This window comes from Panulirus ornatus, chromosome 11 (assembly GCF_036320965.1).
Source record: "Panulirus ornatus isolate Po-2019 chromosome 11, ASM3632096v1, whole genome shotgun sequence".
Classification (NCBI taxonomy): domain Eukaryota; kingdom Metazoa; phylum Arthropoda; class Malacostraca; order Decapoda; family Palinuridae; genus Panulirus; species Panulirus ornatus.
This window is the reverse complement of record NC_092234.1, coordinates 952929-978210: the sequence shown is the minus strand read 5'-3', so window position 1 is coordinate 978210 and position 25282 is coordinate 952929. Positions and strand designations below refer to the sequence as shown.

Below are 25282 nucleotides of genomic sequence, written 5' to 3'. Positions count from 1 at the left end.
GCTTTCTTCATAATCACCTTGTTCTACCTATGCACAATTCTGCAGTGGAGGATAGCATATCAGTATAAACTATGGTAATCCTTTTTATACCCCCATAACCTGGGACAGAAACCTCTCCGTGGCTGTGGACTACTAATTCACCATGAATGGGAATGTTCATGAAAAACTTTGTTTTTTAATGTGGAGATACAAAGAAGCTTAAAAAAAGTTAAAAAGGTCTATCTAGTTTCAGGAAAAGATTTTTTTTCATATGTTACAATTACTAACCATATTACAACTGTTTCAATTTTTCCACAATGATTCCCAACTAAAATATATTCTGCTCTTTTCTAAAAGAACACCACTTCATAAAAATCACAATATGCTAAACAGAACTTACACAGACATGGCTCCTGTGTCGAGGTCTATGCATATGACATCTGTAGGAGGGTCATAGAGATCAAAGAACCTGGAGTCCAGGCCAAGAAGAAATGGGATGGGAGCATTGAGGAAATCAGAGAGTCCTAGCGGACATAGAGGGATGTATGGACACTGCCAGTGGAATGGGAAGATGATCTGAAAAGAGAGTAAATCATACATTATTTTACAGAGTTGCTAAAACTGACATGATCTAAACACACTTCTGACCACAAACTACTATACTTAAAAACTGTTTTTGATAAAGAGAAAATATGTCTGGTGGTAGGGAACACCAAGTCTGATGGCAAGCAGGGAACACCAAATTTCAGCACCTACTGAGCCTCTTCAATGTTCAAGTTGCATCTAATACCATTCCCAGTGTAACTCTTACAATTCCATTTAAATTTCCATTTGCTATGATCTACAGCCATGATGCCAGCCCAACCCATTCATTGTTGAGCTTCTCACAGTTACACAATACCAAATCAAAGGAAGGAAGAAAAAAATTCTATTTCAGATGAAAATATAAGAAGAATGATTGGGGACTGGATGCAATGGAAGCACTGTGTGCATATTAGTGGAATAAATGGAGAGTGGTTTTCCTTGATGAATCAATTTAGTATGTAGCATCAACTTATTATGTAAAGTAAATGAGAGACAATTTTATAATGTATAAATCCCCATTTCACTTTAACACAATGGGGATTTGAAATTCAATCAAAGATGTGTGTGTGAGATGTTGCAGCAGCTGCACGTACCTGATCCACTCCACTAAATTACATATGGAGTAATGTTAACTCATACATGGGAAGAGTAGTATTACACAACAAGGAAATCATGTTTTCCTCCATAAAAACTACATTCTTAAGAGAGATGTGAAACACAAGAGTATGAAAGAATCAGCAAGAAAAAAACCCTAATACTTACAGGGTAAGAGGGAAATGTAGCCGAATGTTGCAAAATAAAAACAGGGATGATGTCACAAATTGCTGGGGATTTACAAAAGATTGAAAAATGTAACGACTAACTTTATGGAAAATGAAGAATTTCTCAAATCCTATGAGAAGATTTGTCTTGTCTCAAGTTTTCAACAGAGGATGCCTCTTATCAAAACTTTTGGTTAGACAATTGTGCATTAGGCTATCAAAATTCATTTCAGATCAAAAATATACATATTTAGAGAATAACATGCAAGCCCAACACAAATGAATATAAATCCAACATTCAAAAGACATTACAAGGGAAAACATTTGTTTCAACACATCATCTGTTACTGAGAACTAGCATCTATTACAAGACATTAATTTTGCAACATCTTGAAGACAGCACATTCTGCAGTTTTCTTAATGCTTCTATTTGAGTTTGGAGTACAAGTATCTTTTATATGGCTTAACACATCTCCACTCATCTACAAGCTTAAGCTTTATATACTGTACTCCTGTGGTGCATGGAAAGAGGGGAACAGTATAAGAAAGCTTTGCATAACAGCATACACATTCAACAAATACATGGTTTGAAGAATTTAAGAAATACTTGGAGAAAGAGAGTGAGCTGACAGAAAAGTCTTGTAAATGGTGCTAAGAATACATGGGGCAAATGAAAAGTTACTATTTCCAGAGGAATTCTCACTTGAAAAACAGGGAATATCTGTGAGTTGGAAGGGAGAAGAGGTTCCTGATGAATGTGGGTCAGCATCAAGGATGTGTTAGGCTACTGAGGATGTTTAATCTGTTTATGGTCAGGATGGTGAACATGATCATGAAGATTTCTGAACAAGAAGATCTACAGTAAACTGGGTTGGGAGGTGTTGTTTTGCAGATGACACGCCTCTTGGCACACTCCTGAGAAACACTTGAATCTGATGACAGATTTTGGGAAAGCTATGAAAAGAGAAATTTGAGTTTAGAGTAAATGTGAACAAAGTTGAGATTATGAGGTGCAGCAAGGATAAGAGACAGGATGCTCTGAGTAAAAGTCTGAGTGAGGAGGACCAAGATGAAGCAGAGTGCTTTTGTTGCTTGGCAATGAACAAGACAGCAGATAGACCTATGGGGGATGAAGTGAGTCATAAGGTGGGAGAGGGGCTAAAGTCCTGAATCCATTAAGGAATGTGTGGAAGGAGACATCAGTGTCTGGGAGGGTAATGATCAGTGTGTCTGAAGGTGCAGTAGTCCCAGCAGTGCAGTATGATGCTGAGTCTTCTCCCCTGTAAGCAAAAGAAAGGAAGAGGGTGGATGTGCTAGAAAATAAATGTTTAAATGGTGAGGATGATAATAACATGTAGCATATATGGTATTGATTATGTACTGAATAACAATGTCAGATAGATGTGTGGTATTAGGTGCAGTCTGACCAAGAGAGCTTACGAGGGTGTCCTGAAACAGATAGGACATATGGAAGTAATGAGCAAAGAAACACTACATCATTGATTCTGTATGTCAGATATTGGGAGAGAAAGGGGAAGTACTACTTATGAGTACCTATGATGAGTTTTGCCAGAAAGACAGGCTTAAGAGTCAACTACTCATAATATTATGAAGGTATAAGAGAACAAGGAATGAGTATAGCAGGATAAGAAAGGAGAAACAAAGAAACCGTAAAGAATATTATGGATGAGGTGGGACTTTTCCATAAATTCACCTATAAGACACTGTCAGTTAAAGATCAGCTAATAAAGGTTAAGGGATTCAGAGGGAAGACTTGCAAAAATGATATATGGATATATGAGGAAATGAATGAAAAATTCAAGTGTTTTCACAGTGGAAGACACCATAGCCCCAACACCAATGAGATGGAATGGGAAGAAAGTCTTAGAAATCAGTAAGATATCTAGAAATCTCAGGGGATTTCTACTTCCCACGCATTTCTGACGTGTCGGAGAAGGCGACTAAAGGGGACGGGAGTGGGGGGGGGGGGCTAGAAACCCTCCCCTCCTTGTATTTCAACTTTCTAAACAGGGAAACAGAAGGAGGAGTCACGCAGGGAGTGCTCATCCTCCTTGAAGGCTCAGATTGGGGTGTCTAAATGTGTGTGGATGTAACCAAGATGAGAAAAAAGGAGAGATAGGTAGTATGTTTGAGGAAAGAAACCTGGATGTTTTGGCTCTGAGTGAAACGAAGCTCAAGGGTAAAGGGGAAGAGTGGTTTGGGAATGTCTTGGGAGTAAAGTCACGGGTTAGTGAGAGGACAAGAGCAAGGGAAGGAGTAGCACTACTCCTGAAACAGGAGTGGTGGCTGTATGTGATAAGAGTGAAAGAAAGTAAACTCTACCTTGACATGGATAAAACAAACTGGATGGAGAGAGATGGGTGATTATTAGCGCATATGCACCTGGGCATGAGAAGAAATATCATGAGAGGCAAGTGTTTTGGGAGCAGCTGAGTTAGTGTTAGTAGTTTTGATGCACGAGACTGGGTTATAGTGATGGGTGATTTGAATGCAAAGGTGAGTAATGTGGCAGTTGAGGGAGTAATTGGTGTACATGGGATACTCAGTGTTGTAAATGGAAATGGTGAAGAGCTTGTAGATTCATGTGCTGAAAAAGGACTGGGGATTGGGAATACCTGGTTTAAAAAGAGATATACATATGTATATGTATGTAAGTAGGAGAGATGTTCAGAGAGTGTTATTGGATAACGTGTTAATTGATAAGCGCAAAAGAGAGACTTTTGGATGTTAATGTGGTGAGAGGTGCAACTGGAGGGATGTCTGATCATTATCTTATGGAGGCGAAGGTGAAGATTTGTAGAGGTTTTCAGAAAAGAAGAGAGAATGTTGGGGTGAAGAGAGTGGTGAGAGTAAGTGAGTTTGGGAAGGAGACTTGTGTGAGGAAGTACCAGGAGAGACTGAGTACAGACTGGAAAAAGGTGAGAACAAAGGACCTAAGGGAAGTGGGGGAGGAATGGGATGTATTTAAGAAAGCAGTGATGGCTTGTGCAAAAGATGCTTGTGGCATGAGAAGCATGGGAGAGGAGCAAATGAGAAAGGGTGAAATGAAGAAGTAAGATTAGTAGTGAAAGAGAAGGGAGAGGCATTTGGATGATTTTTGCAAGGAAATAATGCAAATGACTGAGAGATGTATGAAAGAAAGAGGCAGGAGGTCAAGAGAAAGGTGCAAGAGGTGAAAAAGAGGGCAAATGAGAGTTGGGGCTGAGAGAGTACCATTAAATTTTAGAGAGAATAAAAAGATGTTTTGGAAGGAGGAAAATAAAGTGCGTATGACAAGGGAACAAATGGGAACATCAGTGAAGGGGGCTAATGGGAAGGTGATAACAAGTGGTGGTGATGTGAGAAGATGGAGTGAGTATCTTGAAGGTTTGTTGAATGTGTTTGATGATAGAGTGGCAGATATAGGGTGTTTTGGTCGAGGTGGTATGCAAAGTGAGAGGGTTAGGGAGAATAATTTGGTAAACAGAGAAGAGGTAGTAAAAGCTTTGTGGAAGATGAAAGCTGGCAAGGCAGTGGGTTTGGATGGTATTGCAGTGGAGTTTATCAAAAAAGGGGGTGACTGTATTGTTGACTGGTTGGTAAGGTTATTTAATGTATGTATGACTCATAGTGAGGTGCCTGAGGATTGGCGGAATGCGTGCATAGTGCCACTGTACAAAGGCAAAGGGGATAAGAGTGAGTGCTCAAATTACAAAGGTATAAGTTTGTTGAGTATTCCTTGGAAATTATATGGGAGGGTATTGATTGAGAGGGTGAAAGCATGTACAGAGCATCAGATTGGGGAAGAGCAGTGTGTTTTCAGAAGTGGTAGAGGATGTGTGGATAAGGTGTTTGCTTTGAAGAATGTATGTGAGAAATACTTAGAAAAGCAAATGGATTTGTATGTAGCATTTATGGATCTGTAGAAGGCATATGATAAGAGTTTGATAGAGATGCTCTGTGAAAGGTATTAAGAATATATGGTGTGGGAGGAAAGTTGTTAGAAGCAGTGAAAAGTTTTTATCGAGGATGTAAGGCATGTGTACGTGTAGGAAGAGAGGAAAGTGATTGGTTCTCAGTGAATGTTGGTTTGCGGCAGGGGTGCGTGATGTCTCCATGGTTGTTTTATTTGTTTATGGATGGGGTTGTTAGGGAGGTGAGTGCAAGAGTTTTGGAAAGAGGGGCAAGTATGCAGTCTGTTGTGGATGAGAGAGCTTGGGAAGTGAGTCAGTTGTTGTTCGCTGATGATACAGTGCTGGTGGCTGATTCATGTGAGAAATTGCACAAGCTGGTGACTGAGTTTGGTAAAGTGTGTGAAAGAAGAAAGCTGAGAGTAAATGTGAATAAGAGCAAGGTTATTAGGTACGGTAGGGTTGAGGGACAAGTCAATTGGAGGGTAAGTCTGAATGGAGAAAAACTGAAGGAAGTGAAGCGTTTTAGATACCTGAGAGTGGATTTGGTAGCGGATGGAACCATGGAAGCGGAAGTGAATCATAGGGTGGGGGAGGGGGCAAAAGTTCTGGGAGTGTTGAAAAATTTTTAGGAAGTCGAGAATGTTATCTTGGAAAAGAAAAATGGGTATGTTTGAATAATTGTTGGTTCCAACAATGTTATACGGCTGCGAGGCGTGGGCTATAGATAGAGTTGTGTGGAGGAGGGTGGATGTGCTGGAAATGAGATGTCTGAGGACAATATGTGGTGTGAGGGGGTTTGATCGAGTAAGTAATGAAAGGGTAAGAGATGTGTGGTAATAAAATGAGTGTGGTTGAGAGCGCAGAAGAGAGTGTTTTGAAATGGTTTGGTCACATGGAAAGAATGAGTGAGGAAAGATTGACAAAGAGGATATATGTGTCAGAGGTGGAGGGAACGAGGAGAAGTGGGAGACCAAATTGGAGGCGGAAAGATGGAGTGAAAAAGATTTTGAGTGATCGGGGCCTGAACATGCAGGAGGGTGAAAGGCGTGCAAGGAATAGAGTGAATTGGAACGATGTGGTATACCAGGGTCGACATGCTGTCAATGGATTGAACCAGGGCATGTGAAGCATCTGGGGTAAACCATGGAAAGTTTTGTGGGGCCTGGATGTGGAAAGGGAGCTGTGGTTTCAGTCCGTTATACATGACAGATAGAGACTGAATGTGAACGAATGTGGCCTTTGTTGTCTTTTCCTAGCACTACCTCATGCACATGCGGGGGTTGTCGTTTCCTGTGTGGCGGGGTGGTGACGGGAATGAATAAGGGCAGACAGTATAAATTATGTACGTTTATATATGTATGTGTGTGTATACATATGTATACGCTGAGATGTATAGGTATGTATATGTGCTGTGTGTGGACATGTATGTATATACATGTGTATGTGGGTGGGTTGGGCCATTCTTTTGTCTGTTTCCTTGTGCTACCTCGCTAACGGGGGAGACAGCGACAAAGTATAATAAATAAATAAATATAAATATAATCTAGAAAAATATATAGTGTGGAAGGAGAGGTACTGGAAGCAGTGAGAATATTCATCATGGCGTAAGGCATGTGTATGAGCAGGAAGAGAGGAGAGTGAGTTCTTCCAAATGAAGGTTGGCCTGAGACATGGGTTTGTGATGTCACCATAACTATTCAATTTGTTTATGGATATGGTGGTGAGGGAGGTAAATGTGAAAGTCTTAGAGAGAGGGGGAAAGTATGCAGATTGTGGGGGATGAAGGGGGCCTGGGAAGTAAGTCAGTTGTTAGCTGACAATACATCAGTGGTGGCAGATTTGAGTGTGAAACTGCAGAAGTTGGTGACTGAGTGGGAGAGTGTGTGAAATGAGTAATAATGTGAATAAAAGCAACATTATTAGATTTAGCAGGGTTGAGGTACTGATTAGTTGGGGTGTGAGTCTGAAAGTAAAAAAATTGGGGGATATGAAGTGTTTCAGATATCTGGGAGTGGACATGAGAGTGAATGGAACCATGGAAGCAGAAGTGAGTTATACAGTGGGTGAGATGGGGAAGGTTTCAGGATTACTGAAGAATGTGTGAAAAGAGAGAACATTATCTGAGTGAATAAAAATGGGTATACTTGAAGGAATAGTAGTCCCAACATTAGCATATGGATGTGAGGTATGGGCTAAAGAAAAGGCTGTGTGAATGAGGGTGGAAGTGTTGGAATGAAATGTATGAGGACAATATGTGGTGTGAGGTGGTGTGACTGAATGAGTAATGAAAGGGCAAGAAAGATGTTTCTTTCGAACTATTCGCCATTTCCCACACTGGCAAGGTAGCGTTAAGAACAGAGGACTGGGCCGCTGAGGGAATATCCTCACCTGGCCCCCTTCTCTGTTCCTTCTTTTGGAAAATTAAAAAAAAAAAACAAGAAAAAGAAAGATGTATGGTAATAAAAAGAGTGTGGTTAAGAAAACTGCAGAGGGTGTGTTGATACAGTTTGGGTACACGGAGAGAATGAGTGAGGATAATTTGACAAAGAGGATATATGTACCAGAAGTGGAGGGAACCTGGAGAACAGGGAGACCAAATTGGAGATGGACGGATAGAAAGATTGATATTTTGAGTGATTATGGCATGAGCATGATGGAGGATGAAAGGTGCGCAAGGGACAGAGCGATTTGGAATAATGTGGTACAGCTGGGTCGACATGCTGTTAATGGACTGAACCATGGCATGTGAAGCTTCCAGGGGAAACCATGAAGATGTCTGTGGGGACTGAGTGTGGACAAGGAGCTATAGTTTAAGGGCTTTACACACAACAGATCGACTATGGATGTGAAAAGATGCAGCCATTCTTCATCTCTTCCTGGTGCTAACAGGGCATGTGAAGCTTTCAGGGTAAACCATGAAGATGTCTGTGGGGCCTGGTTGTGGACAGGGAGCTGTAGTTTAGGGGCTTTACACACAACAGCTAGACAATGGATGTGAAAAGATGCAGCCTTTCTTCATCTGTTCATGGTGCTACCTCGCTAATTCAGGAAATGGTGATCAAGTATCAAAAATCTAGAAAAAGACATCAATGTAATACTAAAGAGTCTTGACCTCTAAAAGGTTTAAGATCCCAATACACTCAACACATTTCTTGAAATACAGTTCATGATGATGAAGAAAGATAAAGTGCTAGGGAAGAGGAAAAAGCAAACATTATAACAATCAATATAAAGAGGGAGACCAGGAGAGGCGCTGAACAACAGACCATTCTATATGATGAATGTGGTCTATAAAGCAGTGAAAAGATAATTAGACAGCAACTGCACGACTTCTGGCTGAGGACAAATTACCCAAGAGAGAGGCTATAAAGTTTCAGGAGGTCACTTGTAACAAAAAGCTTAGGTTTTAACGATTAAGCAGGCTTGGTTTTTGACAAAAGAGAAGGCAGGTGCATTGTCTGTCTCTGAACTGCAAGAAAGAATTTGTCACTGTTCTATATGAGAGGCTGATCAACCACTTAATGAAAATTACTACAGAATTTTTGTATGCCAGTTACTGTCGCATCTATGTTTTTTGTTTGCGCACCAAAAATTTACACTGAAAGGCATACTTTATCAATATGTAGAGATGCCTAACATCAAAATAAACTATAACAAGTACAGGGTCAAATCCTAGTGTAAGGTACCCACATAACACAAGGGAGGGGTAGGTATGGTCCTTGCATGTGCATTTGTACCCCCATATTGATCAGTGGCAAATTTGGGGCAGTCTCTTGGACACCAATTAGAGTGACAATGATTTGGCAAATAGTGAAAGCAGTAAGAAAAGTTCCATGCATACCAATACTCTATTGGTGGTGATGGAAAACAGATGAAGAAAGACGACTCTGGAGAAATCAACAAACATAACAAGCCAAGGATGAGAGACATGCCGAATCTATGTGTCTATAGAGCAACAAATGTAGTTAATTTATCAGCTTTTTTTATATTTCCTACGAAATTGTTAAGACTGAAATACCTCTTTTTAATTATCTTTGTAAATCCTGAAATACAACTGCCTGGAAGGTCCAGCAGGAGAAGACATCTATTGTTTCCAAAAGGTCAAGAAGCTCAATTACCAGGCACGAATATGGGGAGATGCTTTCAATGGATAAAAGATTATTTCAGTTGGGGGTTACGGTAAAAAGGATTCATGTCTGAGGAGCTTTATCAAAATCAGTTGAAGTTTTAAGGATATGGAGTCCTACCTAAATAAGGTTGCAGATGATCCAAAGGTCATAAGGGATGAGAAAAAGATGGGTATGTCAACTTACAAGGGGACCTACAAAGACTCCAAAGTTGATACATGATTCTTTAAATTCAATCCAAGTAAATGTAAAGTGATGAGGATGGGTCACAGGAAGAGATGGCTTCAACATGGATATCATCCAGCATGAAATAAACCGCATTAATCTGTACGTGAAACAGACTTGGGAGTCGACTTTGTCCCTAACCTGTCCTCAGAGACCTATCTTAGAACAGCTGAAAAACCCACCTGCCTGATGGTACACATCAAAGTCACTAACTCTTCAATAATGAACAATTCATCCAGCTATTTACTTCCTACATAAGGCTAAAACTAGAATATGGTACAAATTCTCAAGTTGGGTCGCTGCACATAAATAAGCATGCACTAAGAACTAACAGGGGTCCTGAGAAGGGCAACTAAGACAGTACATGCATTAAGAAATCTAAGTTACCGAAAAAGGCTAGATGGCTTAAAACTGCCCACCATGAAAGAGAAAGAGAGGTGACATGACAACAACTGTTGAGTTTTTTTAACCAGGTTGATGATGCAGAGAGTGAATAGTTCTTTGAAAGGATGAAACAACCAAAGGACATGGCATGAAATTATGCAAAAAACTTGTTAGGAAAAATTTCAAAAAGTATTTTTACAGTATGAGTGGTGGATGAATGAAATACAACAAATAAAGAAACAGTAAATGCGGAATGCAGAAAGAAATCTAAAGAGCCGTGCATAAGTAGAAAAGGTTCACGAGATAGAACCTACGAGTAAAAAATTCCCTGAGGCCACATAGAGCACAAATACATACTTCATCACGATTACAGTGTTTTTCTTCTTGAATTATGATGCTTCTCTTTGTCATCACACATCTCACATAGGTGCCAATCCAAGGTTCATCATAAATTGACCACAACTATGAATCTAGATTTCATTTCTAATGTTTCTTTAGTTGCTCAATGTAGGTTCCTTAGTTTTCCTGTAACTATATCAAATAATCTTTCTAACTGTTCTCAAGGATTGTACAGTTTTGTTTAATATGATATATTCCCAGGCATTATTACAGAATTAATAATTGTGTATCTTTCTTAATGAAATGCTTTCAGATTTCAAATAATATTTCTCTTTGGCTTCTTTTCTGGCCATTCTCATATCATCATGCACAATTAACAAAGGAAGTGGTCACCATTTTCAGTACAAATCATCCAAGCAGTAGTATCTGGCAACTACAACTTATGGTGGAGTGTGGGTGGGAGCTGAGTAAGTATTGAGTTAGTGCCCAGCAGGCTGCACACCATATTAATGAACTCCAGAGCTGCATTTTTTGCTGGCTAATCTTTTTCTGGCATTCCCTTTTAGTTTTGCACGAAAAGGATCCAGAAGGATAGTAAAAGTTAAAGAGCCATATCCCACTCCTGTGCTATGAAGATGCATGCAGAAAAAAAATAAGGAAAACATTTGTTTTACATATTCAGTAAAGAGATGGCTTAAGTGTGGTGAGTACAAAATTAATTCAATTCATATTTTTCATTCCATACTCATTTCAGCTTAATACAATTAATGTATATACATACATGCATTTACATGTATATACATACATATATATACATTTTTCATATGTATATATATGTATATGTGTGTATATGTGCATATGTATGTGTATGTATATATATATATATTCTTCTTTTCTTCATACTATTCGCTATTTCCCGCGATAGCGAGGTAGCGTTAAGAACAGAGGACTGGGCCTTTGAGGGAATATCCTCACCTGGACCTCTCCTCTGTTCCTTCTTTTGGAAAAAAAAAAAAAACGAGAGGGGAGGATTTCCAGCCCCCCCGCTCCCTTCCCTTTTAGTCGCCTTCTACGACGTGCAGGGAATACGTGGGAAGTATATATATATATATATATATATATATATATATATATATATATATATATATATATATATATTATTTCATATTTATTCATTATGCTCAATCGCTGTTTCCCGCATCAGCAAGGTAGTGCTAAGAAACAAACAAAGAATGGCCCAGCCACTCGTACACACATATATACACATAAATGCCCAAACATGCACATATACATATCAACATATATACATACTCATATATATATATTTACACACAAACACGTACATATTCATACTTGCTTGCCTTCATCCATTCCTGGCCCTACCCTGCCCCATAGGAAACAGTATCGCTCCCCCTGCTTTAGCGAGGTAGCGCCAGGAAACAGACAAAAAAGGCCACATTCGTTCACACTCGGTCTCTAGCTGTCATGTGTAATGCACAGGGGAGAAAGAATACTGCCCATGTATTCCCTGCATGTGTAGAAGACAACTAAGAGGGCCGGGAGAGGGTGGCTGAAAATCCTCCCTTCCAGTGTTACTTTCCCCCTTATCTGTTCTTTCTTTTGGAAAATTATAAACGGGAGGGGAGGATTTCCAGTCCCCTGCTTCCTCTCCTTTTAGTTGCCTTCTACGACATGCAAGGAACACATGGGAAGCTTTCTTTCTTCTCTATCTCAAGGGATACACAGAGCATCAGATTGGGGAAGAGCAGTGTGGTTTCAGAAGTGGTAGAGGATGTGTGGATCAGGTGTTTGCTTTGAAGAATGTATGTGAGAAATACTTAGAAATATATATATATATATATATATATATATATATATATATATATATATATATATATATATATATATATATATATATATACTTAGAAATATATATATGTATTTTTTTTTTTCTTTAATTTTCCAAAAGAAGGAACAGAGGGGGAGAAGGTGAGGATATTCCAAAAAAGGCCCAGTCCTCTGTTCTTAACGCTACCTCGCTAACGCGGGAAATGGCGAATAGTTTGAAAAAAAGAGAGACTTTTGGATGTTAATGTGCTGAGAGGTGCAACTGGAGGGATATCTGATCATTATCTTGTGGAGGCTAAGGTGAAGATTTGTATGGGTTTTCAGAAAAGAAGATTGAATGTTGGGGTGAAGACAGCGGTGAGAGTAAGTGAGCTTGGGAAGGAGACTTGTGTGAGGAAGTACCAGGAGAGACTGAGTACAGAATGGAAAAAGGTGAGAACAATGGAAGTAAGGGGAGTGGGGGAGGAATGGGATGTATTTAGGGAATCAGTGATGGATTGCGCAAAAGATGCTTGTGGCATGAGAAGAGTGGGAGGTGGGTTGATTAGAAAGGGTAGTGAGTGGTGGGATGAAGAAGTAAGATTATTAGTGAAAGAGAAGAGAGAGGCATTTGGACAATTTTAGCAGGGAAAAAATGCAATTGAGTGGGAGATGTATAAAAGAAAGAGGCAGCAGGTCAAGAGAAAGGTGCAAGAGGTGAAAAAGAGGGTAAATGAGAGTTGGGGTGAGAGAGTATCATTAAATTTTAGGGAGAATAAAAAGATGTTCTGGAAGGAGGTAAATAAAGTGCGTAAGACAAGGGAGCAAATGGGAACTTCAGTGAAGGGCGCAAATGGGGAGGTGATAACAAGTAGTGGTGATGTGAGAAGGAGATGGAGTGAGTATTTTGAAGGTTTGTTGAATGTGTTTGATGATAGAGTGGCAGATATAGGGTGTTTTGGTCGAGGTGGTGTGCAAAGTGAGAGGATTAGGGAAAATGATTTGGTAAACAGAGAAGAGGTAGTAAAAGCTTTGCGGAAGATGAAAGCCGGCAAGGCAGCAGGTTTGGATGGTATTGCAGTGGAATTTATTAAAAAAGGGGGTGACTGTATTATTGACTGGTTGGTAAGGTTATTTAATGTATGTATGACTCATGATGAATGCGTGCATAGTGCCATTGTACAAAGGCAAAGGGGATAAGAGTGAGTGCTCAAATTACAGAGGTATAAGTTTGTTGAGTATTCCTGGTAAATTATATGGGAGGGTATTGATTGAGAGGGTGAAGGCATGTACAGAGCATCAGATTGGGGAAGAGCAGTGTGGTTTCAGAAGTGGTAGAGGATGTGTGGATCAGGTGTTTGCTTTGAAGAATGTATGTGAGAAATACTTAGAAAAGCAAATGGATTTGTATGTAGCATTTATGGATCTGGAGAAGGCATATGATAGAGTTGATAGAGATGCTCTGTGGAAGGTATTAAGAATATATGGTGTGGGAGGCAAGTTGTTAGAAGCAGTGAAAAGTTTTTATCGAGGATGTAAGGCATGTGTACGTGTAGGAAGAGAGGAAAGTGATTGGTTCTCAGTGAATGTAGGTTTGCGGCAGGGGTGTGTGATGTCTCCATGGTTGTTTAATTTGTTTATGGATGGGGTTGTTAGGGAGGTGAATGCAAGAGTTTTGGAAAGAGGGGCAAGTATGAAGTCTGTTGGGGATGAGAGAGCTTGGGAAGTGTCAGTTGTTGTTCGCTGATGATACAGCGCTGGTGGCTGATTCATGTGAGAAACTGCAGAAGCTGGTGACTGAGTTTGGTAAAGTGTGTGAAAGAAGAAAGTTAAGAGTAAATGTGAATAAGAGCAAGGTTATTAGGTACAGTAGGGTTGAGGGTCAAGTCAATTGGGAGGTAAGTTTGAATGGAGAAAAACTGGAGGAAGTAAAGTGTTTTAGATATCTGGGAGTGGATCTGGCAGCGGATGGAACCATGGAAGCGGTAATGGATCATAGGGTGGGGGAGGGGGCGAAAATTCTGGGAGCCTTGAAGAATGTGTGGAAGTTGAGAACATTATCTCGGAAAGCAAAAATGGGTATGTTTGAAGGAATAGTGGTTCCAACAATGTTGTATGGTTGCGAGGCATGGGCTATGGATAGAGTTGTGCGCAGAAGGATGGATGTGCTGGAAATGAGATGTTTGAGGACAATGTGAGGTGTGAGGTGGTTTGATCGAGTAAGTAACGTAAGGGTAAGAGAGATGTGTGGAAATAAAAAGAGCGTGGTTGAGAGAGCAGAAGAGGGTGTTTTGAAATGGTTTGGGCACATGGAGAAAATGAGTGAGGAAAGATTGACCAAGAGGATATATGTGTCGGAGGTGGAGGGAACGAGGAGAAGTGGGAGACCAAATTGGAGGTGGAAAGATGGAGTGAAAAAGATTTTGTGTGATCAGGGCCTGAACATGCAGGAGGGTGAAAGGAGGGCAAGGAATAGAGTGAACTGGATCGATGTGGTATACCGATGTTGACGTGCTGTCAGTGGATTGAATCAGGGCATGTGAAGCGTCTGGGGTAAAACATGGAAAGCTGTGTACGTATGTATATTTGCGTGTGTGGACGTATGTATATACATGTGTATGGGCGTGGGTTGGGCCATTTCTTTCGTCTGTTTCCTTGCGCTCCTCGCAAACGCAGGAGACAGCAACAACGCAAAAAAAAAAAAAAAAAAAAAAAACATACATGCATAATCACTGTTTCCCACATCAATGAAGTAGCAACAGGAAACAGATGAAGAATGGCCCATCCACTCATGTACACATACATACACATAAACGCCCATATACGTACCTATACATACACATACATATCAACATATACATACACAGACATAAACATACATACAAGTGTACATATTCATACTTGCTGGCCTTCATCCATCCATTACTGTTGCTACCTCATCCCACAGGAAACAGCATCGCTGCCCCCTGCTTCAGCGAGGTAGCGCCAGAAGAACAGACAAACAAAGGCCACATTCATTCACACTCAGTCTCTAGCTGTCATGTGTAATGTACGAAACCACAGCTCCCTATCCACACCCAGGCCCTGTAGACCTTTCCATGGTTTACCACAGATGCTTCACATGCCCTGATTCAGTCCCATTTTAACTCACAAATCATTCCTGAATGTCCCTGAGCATTATATTATGTCAAATCATTTTGTTTGAAAATATACTATTAATTTCCTGTGTGGCGGGGTAGTGACGGGAATGGATGAAGGCAGCAAGTATGAATATATACATGTGTATATATATATATACATATGTATACGTTGATATGTGCATGTATGGGCATTTATATATATACATATGTGTATACGAGTGATTGGGCAATTCTTCGTCTGTTTCCTTGCGCTACCTCGCTGATGCAAGGAACAGTGGATAAGCAAAGTACATAAATAGATATTAATTTCGTCTAACTTCAATTTTACCTGTTCTTACAATATTCAATTGAAAAACTGTTTTAGCATTTATCAATTGATATGTTACTATTTCATAAAATTGCATTCCACCTTTAAAAAATAAAAGCTTAAATAAAAGGAGTATTAGTTGCCAGATACCATTTCCTGACTGAATATCTGGCAATAGAGACATTATTTCCAAAGCCAACTGTACTTCCTTCTTTTCCAAGGCCACGTGCGAAGTTAAAAGTTCTTGCAACATCTCGTGATAGTTCATATGCTTCTCACCAATAATTTTGATTGTGAAGTGTTTCTTACATTAGAAATAGGAAACAAAAGGATGGTATGAGGATGTTGTGTTAAAGTATCAGGGCCTGTACATTCAGGATGGTTAGAAGTGTGCACAAGAAGGGTAAAATTGAATCAGCATGAGAAATGGGGGACAGCATGCACTTAATGGAATTAACCAAGGAACGAAGTGGTCAAAGTAAACAATGGAATAATCTGTGGGGCTTCTCTGTGGATGGTAAACTCTGTTTCAGTACATTATACACAACAGCTAAAGATCAAATGTGTGCTGCTATTTTGCTCCAGACACTACCTTGCTGAGGTGGGAGAAGCAACAGGGTATAAAAATAAATGTAAGACTGGAACTAGGAATTCTTACTCGTTCCTTTTCTAAAATTGCTCAAACTGAGAGCAGCAATATATAACAGCATAAGTTTTTATCTTGAAACTGAAAAAAAAAAGGTAATATGGAATAATTTTCTTCTTTCTTTTTCAAACTATTCGCCATTTCCCGCATTAGCAAGGTAGCGTTAAGAACAGAGGACTGGGCCTCTGAGGGAATATCCTCACCTGGCCCCCTTCTCTGTTCCTTCTTTTGGAAAATATAAAAAAAAACAAGAGGGGAGGATTTCCAGCCCCCCGCTCCCTCCCCTTTTAGTCGCCTTCTACGGCACGCAGGGAATACGTGGGAAGTATTCTTTCTCCCCTATCCCCACGGATAATTTTCTTGTAGTATTTACTATCTAGCTACCACAGAATCATCAGCAGACCTTTAGGAAATTATCAAACTTTCTCAAAATTAATCTTAATCATACAACTTTCAGTTAGGAACTCACCAAACTTTCCCAAACTAATCTTTACAGTGAAAATTAAGCAAAATGATTTTCCAGCAATTCATACATCTTGATCAATATTTCTTATTCAACAAAACTTTTGTATTGAAATATCTTCATCAAAGGAGAATACTTAATACATCAAAGATAAATTATTTCTAGAAAAGAAAAATCATTATCAAGGAAGTGTTAGAGGGCGGAGGGAAAGGTCACTGCTCTTGGTTTCATGGAGGCTTACATATGAAAGCTGAATTTTATTTATTGTTTATTTATCATACTTTGTTGCTGTCTCCCACACTGGTTAGGTAGCGCAAGGAAACAGACAAAAGAATGGCCCAACCCACCCACATACACATGCATATACATACACGTCCACAAACGCACATACACATACCTATACATTTCAACCTATGTTCATATTCCATCAAATATAAAATGGTATCTTCTTTTCTATATTTTTCACGTGTTCTTTTCTGAAACAGCTTTCTTAAGATAATTAGGAACTGTGGTGTCAATTCCATTGACAGTTATAAGGCATTCATAATGTCTCCAATGCCAGGTCAATGACATCATTAGGTACAGTTCCCTTGGATATAACACTCTTTTATACTCAGTGACATTTCTTGCTTTACAATCACTTTCATTTTTACATCAGTGATAATTGTAAACTTTTATTTACTTTGATGGCTGCAATTCTATACTGCAGTTTCTGATCCTAAATGATAAGCATCCGTGGCATCAACTGTTTGGTGTAAATTTTTCATTGTTAATTTTTCTATCACTTTCACATAAGGATATAGAAGCTTAGGATCTGTTTGGCTGATTGGTGAATTGGGCTTTGGTCCCAAAAAATGATAGGTCTGTAAATGTCAAGTTATGACAACTAATCAGAAGAGGTGATCAAGTGCTCTCACTGCATACATGGCCCTTGAATGGGCATTGACTTATCTTTCACTAAATATCACTGTTGTTCCCACTGTAAATGTAATAAGTCTTAACTCTTTCAAAATATGGGATTTTTAAACTTAACACCTTCAATTCTACTGAGCTATTGATTAATGGCTTTTCTCTGCATCTCTTCCACAACTAGCACTTAACATATTTTTTCCAGTCAAGCTGACACTTAAGACATAATGCTGAAAAGCTTATAAAATTTGTGAAGTTAAAATTCAATATCAATCAGCATATATACTACTGGTATACAGAGATATATCTATTTTACCAGAAACTCTACCTACAATCCCACTGTATATTGACACTTAGTGTGCCAGAACTAAGCACACACATACATGCTGCCCTCTTCAGACTACTTGATAGGAATATTCTTTTTACTTTTTAAATATCTCATTATTCATATATACTACAGAAACTGTGTAGCTGAAAGTTTTTTCTTATACATTTGGGGCTTCAACCTCAGTTACAAGACTGCATCAAGGCTGGCCCTTAACTGAAATAAAGAGGGGTTAATGAAAGGTGGAAAGAAGAGACAAGAGGCAACATTATGTCTAACCTGTCATCAAAGCTCCCCATGAAAACTGTTAAGGAAATGAACTTGCTCATGACGAAAATCAAAACACCATTTAAGTATAGATATAAGGAAATGTTAAGTAAACTATTATCATTATTATTATACTTTGTCGCTGTCTCCCGCGTTCAGAGCATATATTTGACCAAAACTTGATCATCCTCTGGTAAGGTTTTCATAGATTCCGTTTATTTCTAAAAGTTTCTTGTTTTCAGCAATCTGCACATACAAATAAAGGATAAGACCATCAAACAATTTTCTTGTATTTCATTTTCCACAAAAATCATAAGCAAATACAAAAAAATGGGTCAATTCTGCAAACATGAAAGTGACTGGCAGTATGTAATGGGGTGGATGGTAATTTATTTTCTATCTGCTTGATGCTTGGCAGATGACATTAATTTCAGCACAAAATAAGTATAAAGATAAAAGACTGAGGGTTAATTTGTGAACACAACAATACTGTGAGGGTTGGGGAATGATGAAGTAAATCTAGATGCAGACATATACTGCAAATTGTAAAATACTAGAGAATTGAAATACTGTCTTATGCAGGTCCCTCAAATAGGTCTGTTGAATTCCAGAAGACCTTTTGGTCCCAAGCATTATGACTGCAACACTTGGAGGTAGTGCACAAGTGTACATATCAAATTGGGTAATGGGACCAGATATAAAAAGACACACTGCTACTATCCCATTTTGGAAAAATATTTTTGGACTTCTGAAATGTTTTCTTTAATGGAACATTATCAAAATCAGCCCAATTTTTCTAAAATCTGATTTTGGGAAGCCAGATAAAAAAAACCACATACCTGTACTGAAAACATCTGGTGTTCTATAGCCATCAAAGAAGAATTCTATCCTGTTAAGGCATAATAACTGAATAATTAAAAAAAAAAAACATTCAACAGGGAACACTGTACATACAATAAGAAATAAGAAAAATGCATCAATTACACCAATATACAAAATGAAATATGATGGCATATTAAGATGTCCATCTACTCACCATGCTGATAGCCTCAGCAACAGCAGTAAGAACATCTGGTCTGAGAGAGTGCAGGAGGATCTTCTGTTCCGTCAGTGCAAACATAAGAACAGTCAGGCAACCCTCCGGACGCAGATTCATCACTAACTGACGAAACTTGGCACCACTGAAATATACTGCTTGATCAGTCTGTTTTCACAAAGAATTTGCAAACTAATCTCACTCCATCATCATACACCTCATTAAAGATGCAATGAGTTCAAAGTAATACATGAAATGTTAAAACTATTAACAAATTCAATAAAACTCAAAATGGGCAATGCAAACCCAAAATTAGCTTTCATGACATTTCAGTATAATAATGCAGGTGATTTACTTGCTACAATTGGACCAAATTGATGCAGCCTCATGGATAAATAGACAAATGAAAAAATATAAAAACAAACATGAAAAGGACAGTTGATCAATTCACTTTGGCTGTTATGTATATGTCACATGCCTGGCCATACCTTTTACCCTAAAACTTCAAGTCTGATGGCTAATTAAGCATATAAGTTTGGTTTTACAATGATGTACCATCTATTCTGTAATGGTTTAGTAGATATATTGAAAAAAAATTCTCTAAAGTGCCACATAGGATACCCTTAGGTGTTTAACCAGCTATAGTGAATGGGTTAATCAATGTACCACAACTCTGGTACACTGAGGTGCATGTTTTGTTGTGCAATGACAATATTTCCACACAAAGTGTTTCATTAATGAAGCTGAATTCCATGAATTCACCATCACACTCACTTCTTGTACAGTTGATGTTATAGCATACATGCTTCACTTACATTGTGGCAAAAGCAGTGTGTTGAAGATGGTGATATCAATAACTACAACTTCATTAGCTGTAATCAATTCTGGGGATTTTTTGTGAGGTTGGTTCTGCTATATACTAACTTAAAAAATTTCACAAAGCCTATAGCATGCTCATCAGTGAACTGTTCATCAACTCTGCTTCCTATGAGAATTTTAATAACATCCCTCTCTAACTTATTCTTACTTACACCATCCCTAATAATTGACCCTACAGGGGGAAGCCAACCAGAGCCAAATAAAACAAACCACCACCTGGCATTACCTATGCTAACCTACTGCATGAATCAGAACTGCTTCCAAAAGCAGGAATAAGTTCTACATACCAGAGGACAAGATCAAACATAACTCATTGGGTGGATGGGTGAATGGTAGGTATGAGTCAATGAACAGTCAAACAACAGTAATCAGTCTCTTTAACAATACAAACTTCTGCACTCAACTGTGTTCAAAAATGCAAGTTATTTACAAAGAATAGCAATTATATTCACTTAGAGAATACATATTAGTTCTTCTAAAATGCTACATTTACAAATTTATCCCCCTTTGCTGAAAATCATCAACAAATGTGAACTACTTGAACTAGAACTATATCCATTTTTTTCATGCTTAGGTTTCCACCACAAACAAAAGTCCACATCAAAGCTAGGCCTCATTTGAGAAGTGAAAAGACTTTAAAGTGAAGGACAAATAAGACGACAAATGTTTGAAGAATTTAGAGGAAAATGGAAAACGCATTTTAAAAGGGAGCATTTCATAGCAATTTGGAGACATAAGACAATAAGAAATTCCAAAGCTCTGAAGTGTGAGGATAGAAACAAATACAACAACAGCTCATCCTTGAGTACCAATGGCCACACAGTCATCACTAAATGCAAATGCTTGCATGGTATTTCATGATCTATCTTATGACAGGGGTATAAAAGCATCCAGCTCTCTAGGGCAGAAGCCAGACAAGGAGAGCTGATAAGGTGGACTAAAAACTTCCTAGATGTAAGAGAAGTACTCAAGATGAAGATGAATTAATCCTTTGTAAAGCCAGAGGACTTGCTCAGAAGACTAGAGCAACTGCTCAAATGAAGACTTGGAAAGGTTGCCTCTTCTAGCCTTCATTTAAATTCGAAGGTATGCTTTTCTGGTATGCAAGGTTGCCCAATGTCACAAGCAACTATAGTCAGCTTAATGAAAAAAATCATGCCATGTCAGTTACCCATGTAACAACCCTGTCTATCTCAAACATAAGCACCTTCCGCTTTTTGCAACAACCATGCAGCTATGCACACTTTAACCAGGCAATTAGAGACTATCTCTGGGGCACTAATGATAATGATACTGATCTGGGGGATGTTGAACATGCTCATGACCATAAAAGGAAAGTAATCTTGACTGTGATGTAAAGAATATAAAAGTGGAATGTTCTAGAACAAGGTGGGGGCTAGCATATACGGGTTGAGCATCCCTAATCTGAAAATCCAAAATCCTAAATGCTCCAAAATCCCAAACTTTTTGAGTGGCAGCATGTCGTTACAAGTGGAAAATTCCAAACCTGACTTCAATTACCCATGCCAGGCTCTGATGCTCTGCTGGCACCAGTTTGTTGCAAATTGTCACCACCAGACCTATGTGCATTATTCACTGTGTGTTTTTCTTATTCTCTGCTCTGTGGTACAAAGATATTGTTGAAAATGTCAAAAAGGCTTTCAGAATCCGTCAGTTAGCTGGAAGAAGTAGATATCAAAGAAGTTTTTAACATTGATAACAAGGCTTCAATTGTAGAATCGAAGTGCTAAACCTTTGTGCCCTTTAAGAAGCAAGGATTTAATGAACAAACAAGCCTAATTTCCTACCTTAAGCTTATAGGAGAGTCTTCAGGCTGTGCAAGAGAAATCCGCTCTTTGGCATCCAGTTGGATGAGGATTCTTGGTCTTCTTGCACTGGGAAATGGCACACACTCCAGAAAGTGGTAGATGTACCTGAATGAAATGTTATAACAAACCAGCTACAATGGATTATCAGTACACTGTCACAATAGAATGTATGAGGAATCTTCAGAATCAATTATACCTTTGCATATGATACAAATACAAAACATAAAGGAAAATGAGAATAAACAGAATAATAAAAAAATCAACAAGTTTGTAAGATGTCTGAGAGAGTGAGTTATATACATAGGTTAAAACAAAATAATAAGTAAAAACTAACCTCTCTAGGGGAACTGCATGTGGTCCTGAGTTTGCCATATTATGAAGGTATTTCAAGAATCTATCAAATGTGTCAAAAAAAGGCCAGCGAGATAGAATGCAGATGCACTTGTTAGTGTGGACAATGTTGTGTCTTCCAAAGTGCTCATTAAGTTTGAGGATCTCTCTCTGCTCCTGAGTTAGGTGGTTATGTGGAAATTTTTCATAAAATGTGACTGCTGCACCATACACTTTTTCTACAGCCTCAGTATTCCCTTCTCCAGCAGTGACTGTAAGGACAAAGGTGGAGAAGACAGGCTGAGGCTTGACAGCTTGTGCTGGCCATGACTCAAGGGTGGCACCCATAGGAAGGCAGAAGAGTGCCAAGTCAGTTGGTATGGGAAAGCCAGGACGATGGTTAAATGGGAAGTGGTCAAGTACACCAGCTGTGTATGCTATGTAGTTTGACCGATTCATTGACTTTTTGTAGCATACATAGATGTCTGAACCAACCTAGAAAACAAAATAATTTTTTGTAGCTGATACCATAAGTACTACAATTGGAACAACATACATAAAAATATACACACATACACAAAGAATTAAGAAAGCTAAGTTACAGAGAAAGGCTAAAGTCTTTGAATTTGCCCACCTTGAAGTAGAGAAGAGTTAGGGGTGACCTATCACAACTGCTAAGTTTTTAAAACAGGCTGATGATGTGCACAGATAGCAGTTCTTTAAGAGATGTAGGGATAGAGTGACCAGAGGACACAAGAAATTATGTTAGAAACTTAATAAAAAAAAGATATAAAGAAGTACTATCTATCTATCTATATCTCTGATGCCTGTTCCAACTGGAACTCCCTCAATGAAGAGGCCATGGCACCAGAGCGTCCATAACTAGTAAACTCCTGAGCTGCTTCTTAGCCTTTACTGCCTCACCCCTAATGGCCAAAACAAGAATATGTTTTTCAGCTTTGGTTACTGCACCTGAACAAGTATAAATATCTAATAAAGAAGGTCTACAAGACAGCAATAAAGATGCAAAATTAAGATGGTCCAGTTTAATGGAAAGGTTAAAAGCTTTAAATCTGCCCTCCTTGAGAGAGAGAAGAATGAAGGGTGACCTGATCACAACCATTAAGATTTAAAAGCAGATTAATGACATAAACAAGGAATTGTTGCATGAGAGATGTAGGGATAGAGTAACCAAGGGATATAACATTAAATCAAACAAGGAACTTGTAAAATTTTTTTTATAAAGAAGGCATGTGTAAGAGTAGGAAAAGAGGAGAGCGAGTGATTCCCAGAGAAGGTCAGTCTGTGGCAGGGGTGTGACATCCCAATGGTTGTGTAATTTGTTTATGGATGGGGTGGCTAGGGAGGTAAATGTAGAGTTTTGGAAAGAGGGGTGAGTATTCCATTTGTTGGGGATGAGAAGGCCTGGGAAGTGAGTCAATAGTTGTTCACCGATGATACAGTAATGGTGGCTGAGTAGAGTAAGAAACTGCAGAAGTTGGCGACTGACTTTGGAAAAGTGTGTGAAAGGAGAAAATTGAGAGTAAATGTGAATAAGAAATAGGTTATTAGGTTCAGCAGGGTTGAGGGATATGTTAGTTGGGACGTAAGTTTAAATTGGAGAAAAATTGGATTGGGGAAAAATTGAGGAAGTGTTTTAGATATCTGGGAGTGGACTTGGCAGCAAATGGAGCCATGGGAACAGAAGTGATCCACAGGAGGGGGGGGGGGGGGTCTGGAAGCAATGAAAAATGTGTGGAAAGAGAGAACATTATCTTGGAGAGCAAAAATGGGTATGTTTGAAGGAATAGTAGTACTAACAATAGTGTATGGTTGTGAGGCATGGGCTATAGATAGGGTTGTACAAAAGAGGGTTGACATGTTGGAAATAAAATGTTAAGAGGGCATCATGAGGTGTGAGGTGGTTTGACCGAGTAAGTTATGTAAGGGTAACAGGCATGTGGTAATAAAAAGATTGTGGATGACAAAGCAGAAGAAGGTGTGGTGCAATGGTTTGGACATATAGAGAGAATGAGTGAGGAAAGGTTGACTGAGTGGATATATGTGTCAAAGGTGGTGGAAACAAGGAGAAGCTGGAGAGCAATTGGAGGTGGAAGGATAAAGTGAAAAAGATTTTGAGTGATCGGGGCCTAAACATGCAGGAGGTGGAAAGGCGTGCTTGGAATAGATTGAATTGGATTGATATGGTATATTGGGGTTGAAGGTGCTGTCATGGACTGAACCAGAGCATGTTAAACATCTCGGGTAAACCATGGAAAGATCTGTGGAGCATGGATGTGGATAGGGAGCTGTGGTTTTGATGCATTACACATGACAGCTAGAGACTGAGTGGGAGCAAGCGTGGCCTTTTTTCGTCTGTTTCCTGGCACTACGTCGCTGATGCAGGGGGTTGTGATGCTGTTTCCTGTGGGACAGAGTGGCACTAGGTCATGAGAAGAAAGATCATGAGAGGCAAGTGTTTTGGGAGCGGATGAGGGAGTGTGTTAGCAGCTTTGATGCATGAGACTAGGTTATAGTGATGGGTGATTTGAATGCGAAGGTGAGTAACGTGGCAGTTGAGGGTATAGCTGGTGTACATGTGGTGTTCGGTGTTGTAAATGAAAATCGTGAAGAGCATGTGGATTTGAGTGCTGAAAAAGGAACGGTGATTGAGAATACCTAGTTTAAAATGAGATATACATAAGTATACGTATGTAAGTAGGAGAGGTGGTGTGCAATGTGAGAGGGTTAGGGAAAATGATTTGGTAAACAGAGAAGAGGTAGTAAAAGCTTTGCAGAAGATGAAAGCCGGCAAGGCAGCAGGTTTGGATGGTATTGCAGTGGAATTTATTAAAAAAGGGGGTGACTGTATTGTTGACTGGTTGGTAAGGTTATTTAATGTATGTATGAATCATGGTGAGGTGCCTGAGGATTGGCGGAATGCGTGCATAGTGCCATTGTACAAAGGCATAGGGGATAAGAGTGAGTGCTCAAATTACAGAGGTATAAG

The 25282-nt window shown here is 39.1% G+C and overlaps 1 protein-coding gene across 6 annotated transcripts in view; it reads right to left on the bottom strand.

Moving 5' to 3' along the window:
• Nucleotides 1–25282, bottom strand: part of Crag (DENN domain-containing protein Crag) — a 346089-nt gene that overhangs the window by 271172 nt on the left and 49635 nt on the right. For all 6 annotated transcript variants that reach the window (XM_071666294.1, XM_071666290.1, XM_071666288.1 and 3 more), the window contains 4 exons: nt 22277–22767; nt 21922–22047; nt 19235–19379; nt 380–555 (listed from right to left, as the gene is read on the bottom strand). In XM_071666294.1, coding sequence (XP_071522395.1) covers nt 380–555; nt 19235–19379; nt 21922–22047; nt 22277–22767 — 938 coding nt within the window. The remainder of the gene's footprint in view (nt 1–379; nt 556–19234; nt 19380–21921; nt 22048–22276; nt 22768–25282) is intronic.